General features: G+C 43.2%; 2 protein-coding genes across 3 annotated transcripts in view; one reads left to right on the top strand and one right to left on the bottom strand.

Moving 5' to 3' along the window:
• Window positions 1–12,432, top strand: part of LOC139552174 (synaptic vesicle glycoprotein 2C-like) — an 88,539-nt gene that overhangs the window by 26,943 nt on the left and 49,164 nt on the right. The gene's annotated exons all lie outside the window — the stretch shown is intronic.
• Window positions 3,221–5,400, bottom strand: LOC139552173 (uncharacterized). Its single transcript, XM_071363621.1, has 5 exons — window positions 5,264–5,400; window positions 4,983–5,090; window positions 4,606–4,884; window positions 4,376–4,480; window positions 3,221–4,263 (listed from the first exon to the last, which is right to left on the bottom strand). The coding sequence occupies exons 1-5, from the start codon at window positions 5,277–5,279 to the stop codon at window positions 3,866–3,868; spliced, it is 906 nt and encodes a 301-aa protein (XP_071219722.1). The 5' UTR covers window positions 5,280–5,400; the 3' UTR covers window positions 3,221–3,865.

Genomic DNA, 12,432 nt, shown 5'->3' with positions numbered 1-12,432 from the left:
CCCCCGGTTTGCTTACATAGACCACAGAGTCTGTGTCGTGGTAAAGAACCCGCCTCTGAAGCTGTTCCATGAGGGTGTACAGTTCAAGTCGGCCATAGGCTGTGGTAAATGCTGCAAGAAACACATTTACATTACCCGGGGGTAGAACCCACTTTTGGTGGCGCCTCCATTGCACCAAGGCAATGTCTTGACTCAAGAAGGAAAAATGTGAAATTTCGTATTGGTCCGAAAAAACAAATTCCAAAAATTCTTCGGGGTCTTTAATGATCGAAGTTGTTAGCATATTGCATCTCTGCGCTAATTTCCCCCAAAGGGAGTTCAAGTACAATTTCGACACATTTCTTTTGGTTTTGTTGACCTCTATTCTGTCAGGGTCAAGAAGTATGCCTTCTCTGTCATGGTAGTCTTGAATGTACTGATCTTTACTTTCTTGATCTGTGACCGATGCAGGATAGCCTGAAGCCATCTGCTTGCATCTCAAGAAGGTTTTGATGTACTCTTTAAAAAGTGTGTCTGATTTCCTGGAAAAGTTCCACACTTCAAAGATTTTGGCCACACGATACCCCTTCTCTAAAGCCTTAGAGAATTCTACAGTGACCCATACACCTGTCAGGGCTCTTTGTTGATCTGAGTGATCACAGGGGTTTTCCTGGTTGTTGTTTTCACAACATGTGCGACAAAGGGGAAAGAAAAGTTTTCCTTTAGGACCCTTGTAAGGCAACACAGGTATAAACAGCCCCCTAGGAGGGTAGACAGTCGCTTTGATTAAACCAAAATAATTTTGGGGTTCGTCAAAGTCGCTGTGAATAATTTCAGGATGCCCTATAGGATAGAATGAGGAACTCATTACATGAGGATATAGGGATGTAAAATCTACATAGCCTATTGTCTCGTCGGGTTGAGCTACATAACGCAATGTCAAAGCATTGGTCCGGCCTCCAAACAAGGCCTGTCGCGGTTCCAGGGGCTCTGGAGGGTCATAATGGGTAAGGAAGGCCTTAACACTAGGATCCGCCTTTTTGAGGGCTGTCCATTCGTGCTCCCACAAAACCACAACTTTTAACCCGTAAGTAGCCTTTAAAGAATTCAGTTTGTCTTGAAACTCTTGATACATTTCCCCAAAAGTCTTTTGGGTTAGGACACACAAGGCCTGGGGGACAAAGCATAATTTACAACCGTGGAAGAAACAACCGTTGTACTCATACACTGTCTCAACCCCGTCAATCTGTGTGTATCCATCTACATGGTAAGGCCCAAAAGCCTTCTCCCCCCGATTCAAAGCATGTTGGATAAAAATATCTTTATCCTGGGCCAAGTACTCCAACCATTGAATGGAACCACTAGAGTAGGCCTTGAATTGGCGTCGGTAGTTGTCTGGCGATGGGATAGCTATAGATTCAGGAGTTAGATAGTGTGTACGATAGGTTTTCATGCACGCGGATGCAATAGTTGTACAGCTCCAGGGGTCAATGCCCGCATCTTTGATTACCTCTTCTCTGAATCTGAGGCATCCTTCACGAAGTATAACAACGTCATTGTCACAGTATGATTCCATCTCTTTATGGAAATCAAAAGTGCCATGTCTTACGGTCTCGTACCATGTCAAGAATCTCTCCCGCTCTTTGGGAGACATTTGATCACACCCGTACATTTCGGGGGCTGGATAAGATCCTATATAATGTAGATTCTCCTCAGATGTGAAGAAATGAGGGAAATAGCCTTTGACAGAGTTTTCAAAACCCAAGGCCTCTGGCATTTGAGCCAATCTCATGGGTAAGAAGCTTAAGCTGTCAATGTATCTCTGTTTGAAGGCGGGGTCAACAAAGCATAATATTTTACTCCCTTGAGCTATGACACTGGGGGCCACGCCTTGCTGTATCAAAGGGTTCAGAAGCAGATAGGCGTCATAGGCTCTAGCATTGTGAGCTATAAACGTGAAGTTTCTGTACTGGGCTTTTCTAAAATGTTTTAGAAAGAGCCGGGCACAATTGGGTCCCTCGGCCGACCATTTTTCACCCTTGAAAGTCATGGTTGACACAAAAATAGGCAAATGAACCCCTGATTGCTGATTTGTCTCAAAATCATAAAACACATATTTCTCTGTATGTTCATCTTCAGCCAAGGGCTGAATGTAACACTCATGTGTTACTTCTTGAACCGCTTCCGCGTCTCTGCTTTTCAAAGGACCTTTACAGATTGGGCAGTGTATAATTCCACAAACATGAGGTTTAGGGCTATCTATTTTAAGGTTGTAATTGCAATGACATTTTGGACATTTCTTGTTAATGTCACAACTGCTTACAGATTTACCTGCCTTGGGATGCCATGTTTCAGTTTTGTGTTTTTCGTAACAGTAGGCCGAACGACATGTGCGGTGACAATCCGCACAGGGGGTCAAGTTTAGCGGCTGCATAGGGCAATGTTTATCCAGACATACTGAACAGTTGTAACGGCACGAGTGCCCCCCCATGCGTGTGTAGCCGGTATGACAGGCTGGACAGACATATGGAGCGCCTAAAAAGGCTGTGATGTTAGTTACGGCATAGTAATGCTCATTTTGCACATAAAAGTACATAGTCTTAGGATGTGGTTCGGGTATATTTTGGAACTTGAGGAGAGCGTCATTAGCCCTACTGTGGTACAAAACCACAATCTTGATGTTCAGAAAGTTTTCAAATTTGACTATGTCTGAGAAAGCCACAGCATCCTGTATACCGAGACCCACCGCAGTTTGTAGCTCTCGAGCTTTTTGTAACGCGGCTTGATCAGTACATCCTGGGCTGAGTAAGTGGGCCAAACCTATGGCAAAACATAGCTTATTACCTGGATTGGGAACGTTTATGAGATAGGCCCTTTTATTGCTTATGATTTCGGACTGCATTAAACTCTCGAGCTTTCTTCTCTGACCCCCGCCCCCTTGTGGTTGTCGTACTAATTGTACTACAAGTTCGAGGGTCCTATCTGCTAGCACGTTTAAATTTGACTGAACAAGGCGTTCTAGCAGTTTAACAAATTGTTCAAGCTCTGCTTCACCATTCTGTAAAATAAGCGATACCTTGCTCTGTAGACTGTCTCCACAAATTTCCAACTGTAAGAGATCCCTAGGTTCGCTATAATCTCTAATCCTAGCTAACAGTTCATTCAAAGTGTCCATAAGCATTACGTAAAACACAGCATATTCCCGAATCTGACCCCCCCATGCGAAATTGAAAAACTGTCGAACCTCAATATTGCTGAATTTATTTCGACGCAAAACATGTACACTTCGATCAAGACCTCCCCCCTCCAGATTTGCTAGGCAATTGTCCAACTGTTCAAAAACATCGTATTGGGTTTCAGACTCTTCGGACATTGGTGTTAAAGGCTGATTTATAGGTGTCTGGGGTGCCGAATTAAACCTAGGGCTCTCGTTCTGTACACTGATCTCAAGACCGCCCCCCTCCAGATTTGCTAGACATTTGTCCAACTGTTCAAAAACATCATATTGACTTTCAGACTCTTCGGACAATGTTGTTAAAGGCTGTCTTAGAGGTGTATGTGGGGCCGAATTAAACCTAGGGCTCGCGTTAAGCTGGGTAATTAGAGATATGATGGTTTCGGGAATCTGTGATAACATGTTTTCCTCGGAAGGCCCTGACTCATTCATACGTGTAATAATGTCTATGAGTTCGGAGGGAATCTGTGATAATAGATTTTCATCTATTGTCATTATGTCAATTACCCCCGAATCATTCATATGGTTAACTATATCTTGGAGCTCTGTAGGGATCATGGCTAAGAGGGTTTCAATTGTCTCACTTAGGTCTATAGGGGGCGCCATTTGTCTAATTAAGGATGTGTGTGTGTGTGTTTACATGTGTGTTTTTTAACGGCGGTATTTGCTTGTTTTAGCCCTAATGTTTTTTAACATACGGGGTAGCTCGCTACGCCAGAATGACACATCCTGATTGTATTGATGCTCGAGTAGAATACACATGCGCCTCTGGAGTAGAGCCTTTCGTGATTTTAAACCCAGGGTAAACGCTTTGAAAAAACGGTCTTGGTCTATTTCAGAATCTGCTGTTGCCCCCACAGAATTGGCCGATTCAAGAAGGTTGGCAGCTTCACAGAACATCAAATCGTCTACCTCAGAAATGTCATTTAAATCTTTGAAATCATCAGGTTTCGCTGTTTTCTTGACTGGTGTCTTTGGAGCCTCCTCGGGGATGCTTGTCTGGGCATCCTCCGATGTTTGTGTGTTGTCTTTATAAGCCGGTGAGGAGTCTGAAATAAAAATAATACATACAAAAATAGGTTATTAACCCTAAAATATGTTAAAAATGCCAAATACATTTCAGATATAAGCCTATATATTAACAATACATTAATTAAATACCTCGGCTTTTTTGACGAGGGCTGTTCTGAAGAAGTTCTGAAACCAGGGGCTGATGTCTTTGTTCAGCCAGTATTACAGCATCTGCAGGTTCGGTAGATGTTGAGCCTGAAAAAAAACAAAAAAAACAATATAAGGCCTGGTTTTAACATATTCCGGCATAAAAAAAAAAATATATAAATAAAAAAATAATAAAATAACGCTATAAATAATAATATATAATTGATTCATACCTTGTCCTTGGAACGAGGTCTCGTGAATATCGGCCAAGTAGAATTGTTCGGGTGAAGCGGAACTGTGGATCTGAGCACTAATTATCCTTTGGTGTTTAGAAATATGGGGGACAACGTTGTCCTGTCCCAGGGGAGTTGACCTGCCGTTTAAATCCTGTGTTCGTGGCTTGTGTGTAAAAACATCCGGGTCATAGGGGATAATTGTCTCGTAGTCATATGCTTGGCAGAAACCGTTCAGGCTCCATAGGGCCTCGTTTAACCTTCTAGGCTTTAGGTCCTCTGTAAACATATAAAATAACTTTTAATATAAGATGCCCACACTTTTTGTTTTTAAGGTATAAATATTTTTATGTATGGAATTCTTGGAGCTTACTTACGTTTACAATTCAGGGTAGGCGTTTGTTTGTCTGCACTTTGTTCCGGAGCCCCATTGGATGGTTCGAGCTCAGTTATACCTCGGAGTATCTGCGTGAATGCTTCAGAATCTATAAAACATTCGACAATATTAAAGCTATAATCACTTTAGCTAATATTGCCTTGTTATACGGTAAGCATACTGGTCCTAATGATTGTTTAATATTTCTATAACATACCCCGCTTTTCAAACAATTCCCCACAACAACCAAATCTAATATAAAGATTTATTTCAAGAACTCACCTTGCGATAGATCCATTAGACTGTTTTCCCCGATTATCTTTTTAACGCTTCAGTCCGATAACGATTCTTGGAGTTTCTGGAGGTGCTGTTTGCATCGGAACTAAAACGCTGCTAACATTGCCCCTGGTTTCTAGCGCTTTTGTACCCTACGACCTAGAGAAAAACCCCTGAATGATTTTTACATAGCATTTGGGGTTTGTCGTTTTTTCGGGCTATACCCCCGCCCATGGTATATTTGACACATTTCAAACACATGGTATTGGGTGTGTCTAAACATTAGGATCCTTTTGGATCTTCTAAAATCTCCGGGGTGCTAGCACCTAGATGCAGGGGTGGGGTGGTCTCGACATCGCTGGGATGAATGACTTTTTAGCCCACCTAAAAAATAGTTTTATGAAAGGCCTTTAAGATTAGGAGTCGTAAGACACAATATTATTGTTGGGGGGTAGGCATCTGTTTTGCAGGCTAGTGTAAACCTTGGTTTCAAACGACCCCCCCGGCATAGAGCGAGAGAGAGAGAGAGAGAGAGAGAGAGCCTTGAGCGCAGATGCAAGGGTATTTTTTTAACACACACACCCCAGCCCCCCACTTTTTCTGTTTTTGAAACACACACAGCCACTAAAGAAAACTCCCTCACGCACATACGCGCGCACATGGCTTTTTCCGCAAGTTTTTTCTCAGGGACAGACTGCGCTAAGAGTGAACAAACGCGAGAGTTCATAACGTGGTGAGATTCTGATTTTAAAACCATTTATTTCATTCAAAATATTTAGTACATACATTTTATATCCTTACATTCTTAAGGTCTTTTACGATGCCTTTCTTACAGATCCAGGGGGCTTATGCAACCACCCGCCATTGTCCGTGTCGAGTTCGCCCTCAAAAGGCAAGGCTCTCTTGCTAGGTACATCAACACTTGGTAAGTTTTCACTCCAGGGGTAGATCCTCCGTCGGGCCTTTTGGTCTTGACTCTGTCTCAAGGAAAGCCTCGCCCAGCGCTTTAACTGTTCCCCATTTTGGAAGAGAATGTCCAGCTTATTCATAAGGGTTATGAAAATCGGATAATCCAACCATTTAAAACTAAACACAGGCATAAAAAAGTTGACATCTTTGCAGGCTCTGGAAGCTACAGGAGAATTGACAGACTTTGTAGCATTAGCACCATCATAAAATTCACAGGCTAAAATTGTCACTTTGTTATTAGGGGCATAGTCCATTGAAGCGATTCTTAGAGCTTTCAGATCACTGCGTCCGCAGACCTGTTCTTCCAACGCATAGCCCGGCAGCTGTGTACCACTCAGAGCCTGTTCAATTTTACAGAGAGCCAACCTGATCTTTAGCCATTCTCTCATCCCCAGAGCAGGAGAAAAAATCCCAGGTTTTGCCTGATAAATGGGTTTGGATCCACTGTCTGTGAATATCTTTACCGTAGAATCCTCAGGGTGGAATATGTAAGACATAGGGCCCTCACTCGTACCCAAAAATCCTTTAAAACATTCTGGAGCTTCACACAGAACTTCTTCAAGGCTTTGGTCACTGGGTTCATGACAAGCCGAGCATAACATCCCTAAAATTGGCATAGGTGTCATTTTTGTTTAATATTCAGGGGGTTATCTTGTGCACTCTTAAACAGGAATTGTTCAGCGGCTTTATAAGGGGCATTAACCAACCCAAACCGTGAGAAACAGTAACAGGTTGACCTGACACATGGTCACTTACTCAACCCCACCAACCCCCCTGGGCATGCACCCTTCTACATGACATAGGGTCATAAATCATTACATAGGGTCATAAATCAGGCTTGGGTCATCAATCATTAACGGCCTGTCAAATGGACCCTTACTCACCCCATAGCCCCCACCTAACCAGGCTTGCCTGACCAGAAGACATGCACACGTCATCACTACATAGGGTTCACATAGAGTTCACATAGAGTTCACATAGGGTCATCAATCAAAATTTTGACACGTCACATCTACTTTAATCTCTCTCAGGCCTACCACATTGTCTAGTCAGCAAACGTAATGATGGTGTTGGAGTCGTGCTTGGCCACGCAGTCGTGGGTGAACAGGGAGTACAGGAGGAGACTAAGCGCGCACTGCTGAGGGGCCCCCCGTGTTGAGGATCAGCCCGGCAGACGTGTTGTTACCTATCCTTACCACCTGGGGGCGGCCCGTCAGGAAGTCCAGGATCCAGTTGCAGAGGGAGGTGTTTAGTCCCAGGGTCCTTAGCTTAGTGATGAGCTTTGTGACCACTATGGTGTTGAACGCTGAGCTGTAGTCAATGAACAGCATTCTCACATAGGTGTTCCTTTTGTCCAGGTGGGAAAGGGCAGTATGGAGTGCGATTGAGATTGGAGCGGGTCTAGGGTTTCCTGGGATGATGGTGTTGATGTGAGCCATGACCAGCCTTTCAAAGCAGTTCTTGGCTACAGACGTGAGTGCTACGAGACGATAGTCATTTAGGCAGGTTACCTTTCTTTTCTTGGGCACAAGGACTATTGTGTCTGCTTGAAACATGTAGGTATTACAGACTCGGTCAGGGAGAGGTTGAAAATATCAGTGAAGACACTTGCCAGTTGGTCCGCACATGCTCTGAGTACACCTCCTGGTAATCCATCTGGCCCCACGGCCTTGTGAATGTTGACTTGTTTAAAGGTCTTGCTCACATCGGCTACGGAGAGCCTGATCACACAGTCTTCCGGAACAGCTGGTGCTCTCATGCTTGCTTCAGTGTTGCTTGCCTCGAAGCGAGCATAAAAGGCATTTAGCCCGTCTGGTAGGCTCGCGTCACTGGGCAGCTCTCGGCTGAGTTTCCCTTTGTAGTCCATAATAGTTTTCAAGCCCTGCCACATCCGCTGAGCGTCAGAGCCGGTGTAGTAGGAATCAATCCTAGTCCTGTATTGACGCTTTGCCTGTTTGATGGTTCGTTTGAGGGCATAGCTAGATTTCTTATAAGCATCCGGATTAGTGTCCCACTCATTGAAAGCGGCATCTTAGGCTTTAGCTCAGTCCGGATGTTGCCTGTAATCCATGGCTTCTGGTTGGGAAATGTATGTACAGTCACTGTGGGGACGACGTCATCGATGCACTTATTGATGAAGCCGGTGACTGAGGTGGTATACTCCTCAATGCCATTGGATGAATCTCGGAACATATTCCAGTCTGTGCTAGCAAAACAGTCCTGTAGCATAGCATCCGCGTCATCTGACCACTTCCGTATTGAGCGAGTCATACTACATCCTGCTTTAGATTTTAGCTTGAAAGTAGGAATCAGGAGGATAGAATTATGGTCAGATTTGCCAAATGGAGAGTGAGGAAGAGCTTTGTACGCATCTCTGTGTGTGGAGTAAAAGTGGTTTAGATTTTCTTCCCTCTGGTTGCACATGTGAAATGCTGGTAGAAATTAGGTAAAATGGATTTAAGTTTGCCTGCATTATGGTCCCCGGCCACTAGGAGCACCGCTTCTGGATGTGCATTTTATTTTTAGCTTATGGCCTTACACAGCTCGTTCAGTGCGGTCTTAGTGCCAGCGTCGGTTTGTGGTGGTAAATAGACGGCTACAAAAAATATAGATGAAAACGCTCCTGGTTGATGGTGTGGTCAACAGCTTATCATAAGGTACTCTACCTCAGGCAAGCAATACCTCAAGACTACCTTAATATTAGACATCACGCACCAGCTGTTACTGACAAATAGACACACACTCCCACCTCCTGTTTTACCGGACGTAGCTGTTCTGTCCTGCCGATGCACGGAAAACCCAGCCAACTATTTGTTGTCCGTGTCGTCGTTCAGCCACGACACTGTGAAACATAAAATATTACCGTTTTTAATGTCCCGTTAGTAGGATAGTCTCGAATGGATCTCATCCAGTTTATTCTCCAGTGATTGCACGTTGGCCAATAGAATGGATGGTAGAGGTTTGTTACCCACTTGCCAACGAATTCTCACAAGGCACCCTGATCTGCGCCCCCTGTATTTCCTTATTTTCTTCATGCGAATGACAGGGATTTGGGCCTTGTCCGGGAGCAACATTATATCCTTTGTCAGACTCATTAAAGAAAAAATCTTTGTCCAGTTCCAGGTAAGTAATCGCCCAGAAGCTCTTTTCGATCATAAGAGATGGTAGCATCAATATTATGTACAAACTGAGTTACAAACACTGTGAAAAAACACACAAAATAGCACAATTGGTTAAACAGCAGCCATCCACTCCGGCAACATTTTTCTGGACAATAATCACGATTAGATAAATCAAGTTCTTGACCTCAGCTGAATTTGGTAATGAATGGTGTGGCTGTTGAACAAGTTAAAGGAGACTAAATTACTTGGTGTTACCTTAGATTGCAAACTGTCATGTTCAAAACATATAGATTCAATGGTTGTAAAGATGGGGAGAAGTCTGCCTGTAATAAATAGATTCTGTGCTTTTTTGACACCACACACAAGTGCTGCAAAGAAAGCTGCTGCTGGCCCAGAGCAGAGCTGAACATCTTGCTCTTCATTGTAATCAGAGGGCTAAGAGGGCTGCCATCATTGGTCTTCTCACAGTCCACAGGTCCAGAACAAATTCAAGGAAATGTACAGTAATATACAGAGCCATGAGTGCATGGAACTCCCTTCCATCTTTTATAGCGCAAGTAAACAGAAAACCTGGTTTCAAAAACAAATAAAGCAACACCTCACGGTGCAACGCCTTTCCACCTTGTGACCTACTTGTTGTGTGTATGTACTGACATGTATGTGTAACTGATAGATGCACATACACACACACTCTACATGTTAATGTTTTTAAATGTATGTTAATTATAATTTTTTAAATCTGCCATTGGAGTTGGCCATGGATGTGTTACGCATTTTACGTTTGTAAGATAGCCTTAACTTTAGGCTATTTGCTTCATTACTCAACCAAATATCAACATTTAAAGTAGATGTATCTACTGCATGGATAGTTCCATCTGAGCCACTGGCTTAATCCCATATTTTCACTTGTATTTTTGGTTGAGTTGGAGATGTGAATCCAACATATAATTTGTTAACATGTCGACAAGTTAATAGGCTATTTATTGTATTTCAAGTGGGATATTGTCACGACTTCCGCCGAAGTTGGCTCCTCTCCTTGTTCGGGCGGCGTTCGGCGGTCGACGTCACCGGCTTTCTAGCCATCGCCGCTCCATTTTTCATGTATCCATTTGTTTTGTCTTGTTCCCTGCACACCTGGTTTTCATTCCCCAATCAATCTACATGTATTTATTCCTCTGTTCCCCATCATGTCTTTGTGTAAGATTGTTTGTGTTACGTGTTTGTGGTTGACGCGCCAGACTGGTTTGTTTTTTCCGTCGTATTTCACGAAAATGTTTATTGTTAAACATAATTCTTGTGACTGTTTTGCGCGTTTTGCACTTTTGCTTCAATAAAGTGTGCGCCTGTTTCACAAATCTCTGCTCTCCTGCACCTGACTTCGCTACCAATACGCACACACCTGACAGATATTGAATTGTGTTTGGTTGTCAAACCAACCAAATATCAACATTTGAAGGAGATGGATCTTCTGCTTGGCTAGTTTAATTCCAGTTTGTCTACAAATTAGTAATTGATAAGTTGGATTCACGTCTCCATCTGAATCAAAAATCTAAGTTAAAGAACAGGACTAAATCAAATCAAATCAAACTTTAAATGTACTTTAATTAAGTTAGATTTGATTTAAAAATGAAGTTTGATATGATTTAGTCGTAGGGAGACAGGTAGCCTAGCGGTTAAGTGCGTTGGGCCAGTAACTGAAAAGTTGCTGGTTCAAATCCTAGAGCCGACTAGATGAAATATCTAACAATGTACCTTTGAGTGAGGCACTTGATCATAATTACTCCTGTAAGTTGCTCTGGACAAGAGTGTCTGCTAAGTGTAGTCAGTCCTGTTCTTTATCTTAGATTTTGGATGGAGATGGGAATCCAACATAATAATTATTAATTTGTAGACAAACTGGAATTAAAGTTAGATACTAAATATCATGCAATTTTAAACCAACCAGACTTTGAAACCGATGGCCGGCCCGCTCATTAGGCAACACCTCCAACAACAACACATAAAACCTCATATAATTCTGCCCCAAAACAATGACATTTTCTCTCAACCAGTGGCATAAGGGCTTTTTACGTGAGCGTTGATGCTGTCCTGTGATAAGCGGTGCTCACTTTGTCGTATCACAAATCTGGGGAAGGGACCAAAACATTTCTCTAGCATTGAAGGTCCCCAGGAACAAAGTGGCCTCCATCATTCTTAAATGGAAGAAGTTTGGAACCACCAAGACTCTTCCTAGAGCTGGCCGCCCGGCCAAACTGAGCAATCGGGGGAGAAGGGCCTTGGTCAGGGAGGTGACCAAGAACCTGATGGTCACTCTGACAGAGCTCCAGAGTTCCTCTGTGGAGATGGGAGAACCTTCCAGAAGTACAACCCTCTCTGTAGCACTCCACCAATCAGGCCTTTATGGTAGAGTGGCCAGAGAGCTCCTTGATGAAAACCTGCTCCAGAGCACTCAGCACACAGCCAAGACAACACAGGAGTGGCTTCCGGACTTGAACACGATCGAACATCTCTGGAGAGATTGAAAATAGCCGTGCAGAGACGCTCCCCATCTAACCTGATGTTGTTAGTGTCTACAGAACTATGAATTCCAAGGCCACATAAACCCAGATGCAGTTAACACGTCATCTTCCTCATCATCCTATCTGAGGTAATGGTGACTCACACTAAAGAAACCGAGAAACCACCCACTGCGCAAACCAATTCATCACCAAGTCATTTCAATGAGGATAATTGGGTAATATTTGTTTGAAATTCAGGGGGCAGGTGCTCAAAATAAAAATAAAAACTTCTGTAGCGAACATTTTTCTTTTTATTTGAGCATAGCCCTATTTATTTCTGCAGCAACACACTCAGTCACCCAACCTGACAGAGCTTGAGAGGATCTGCAGAGAAGAATGGGAGAAACTCCTCAAATACATGTGTGCCAAGCTTGTAGGGTCATACCCAAGAAGACTCGAGGCTGTAATCGCTGCCAAAGGTGCTTCAACAAAGTACTGAGTAAAGGGTCTGAATACTTATGTAAATGTTATATTTCAGTTTCTAAACTTATTTTTGCTTTGTCATAATGGGGTATTCTGTGTAGAT

Source organism: Salvelinus alpinus, chromosome 24, assembly GCF_045679555.1.
Source record: "Salvelinus alpinus chromosome 24, SLU_Salpinus.1, whole genome shotgun sequence".
Classification (NCBI taxonomy): Eukaryota; Metazoa; Chordata; class Actinopteri; order Salmoniformes; family Salmonidae; genus Salvelinus; species Salvelinus alpinus.
This window is presented reverse-complemented; position numbering and strand designations above follow the sequence as displayed.

What these genes read in the sequence shown, in the direction of transcription:
- LOC139552173 (XM_071363621.1), bottom strand. An exon ending in GCCTACCCTGAATTGTAAAC is followed by an intron (nt 4,885 to 4,982) that starts GTAAGTAAGCTC and finishes ATATGTTTACAG; the next exon opens with AGGACCTAAAGCCTAGAAGG. An exon ending in GACCTCGTTCCAAGGACAAG is followed by an intron (nt 4,481 to 4,605) that starts GTATGAATCAAT and finishes GTTTTTTTTCAG; the next exon opens with GCTCAACATCTACCGAACCT.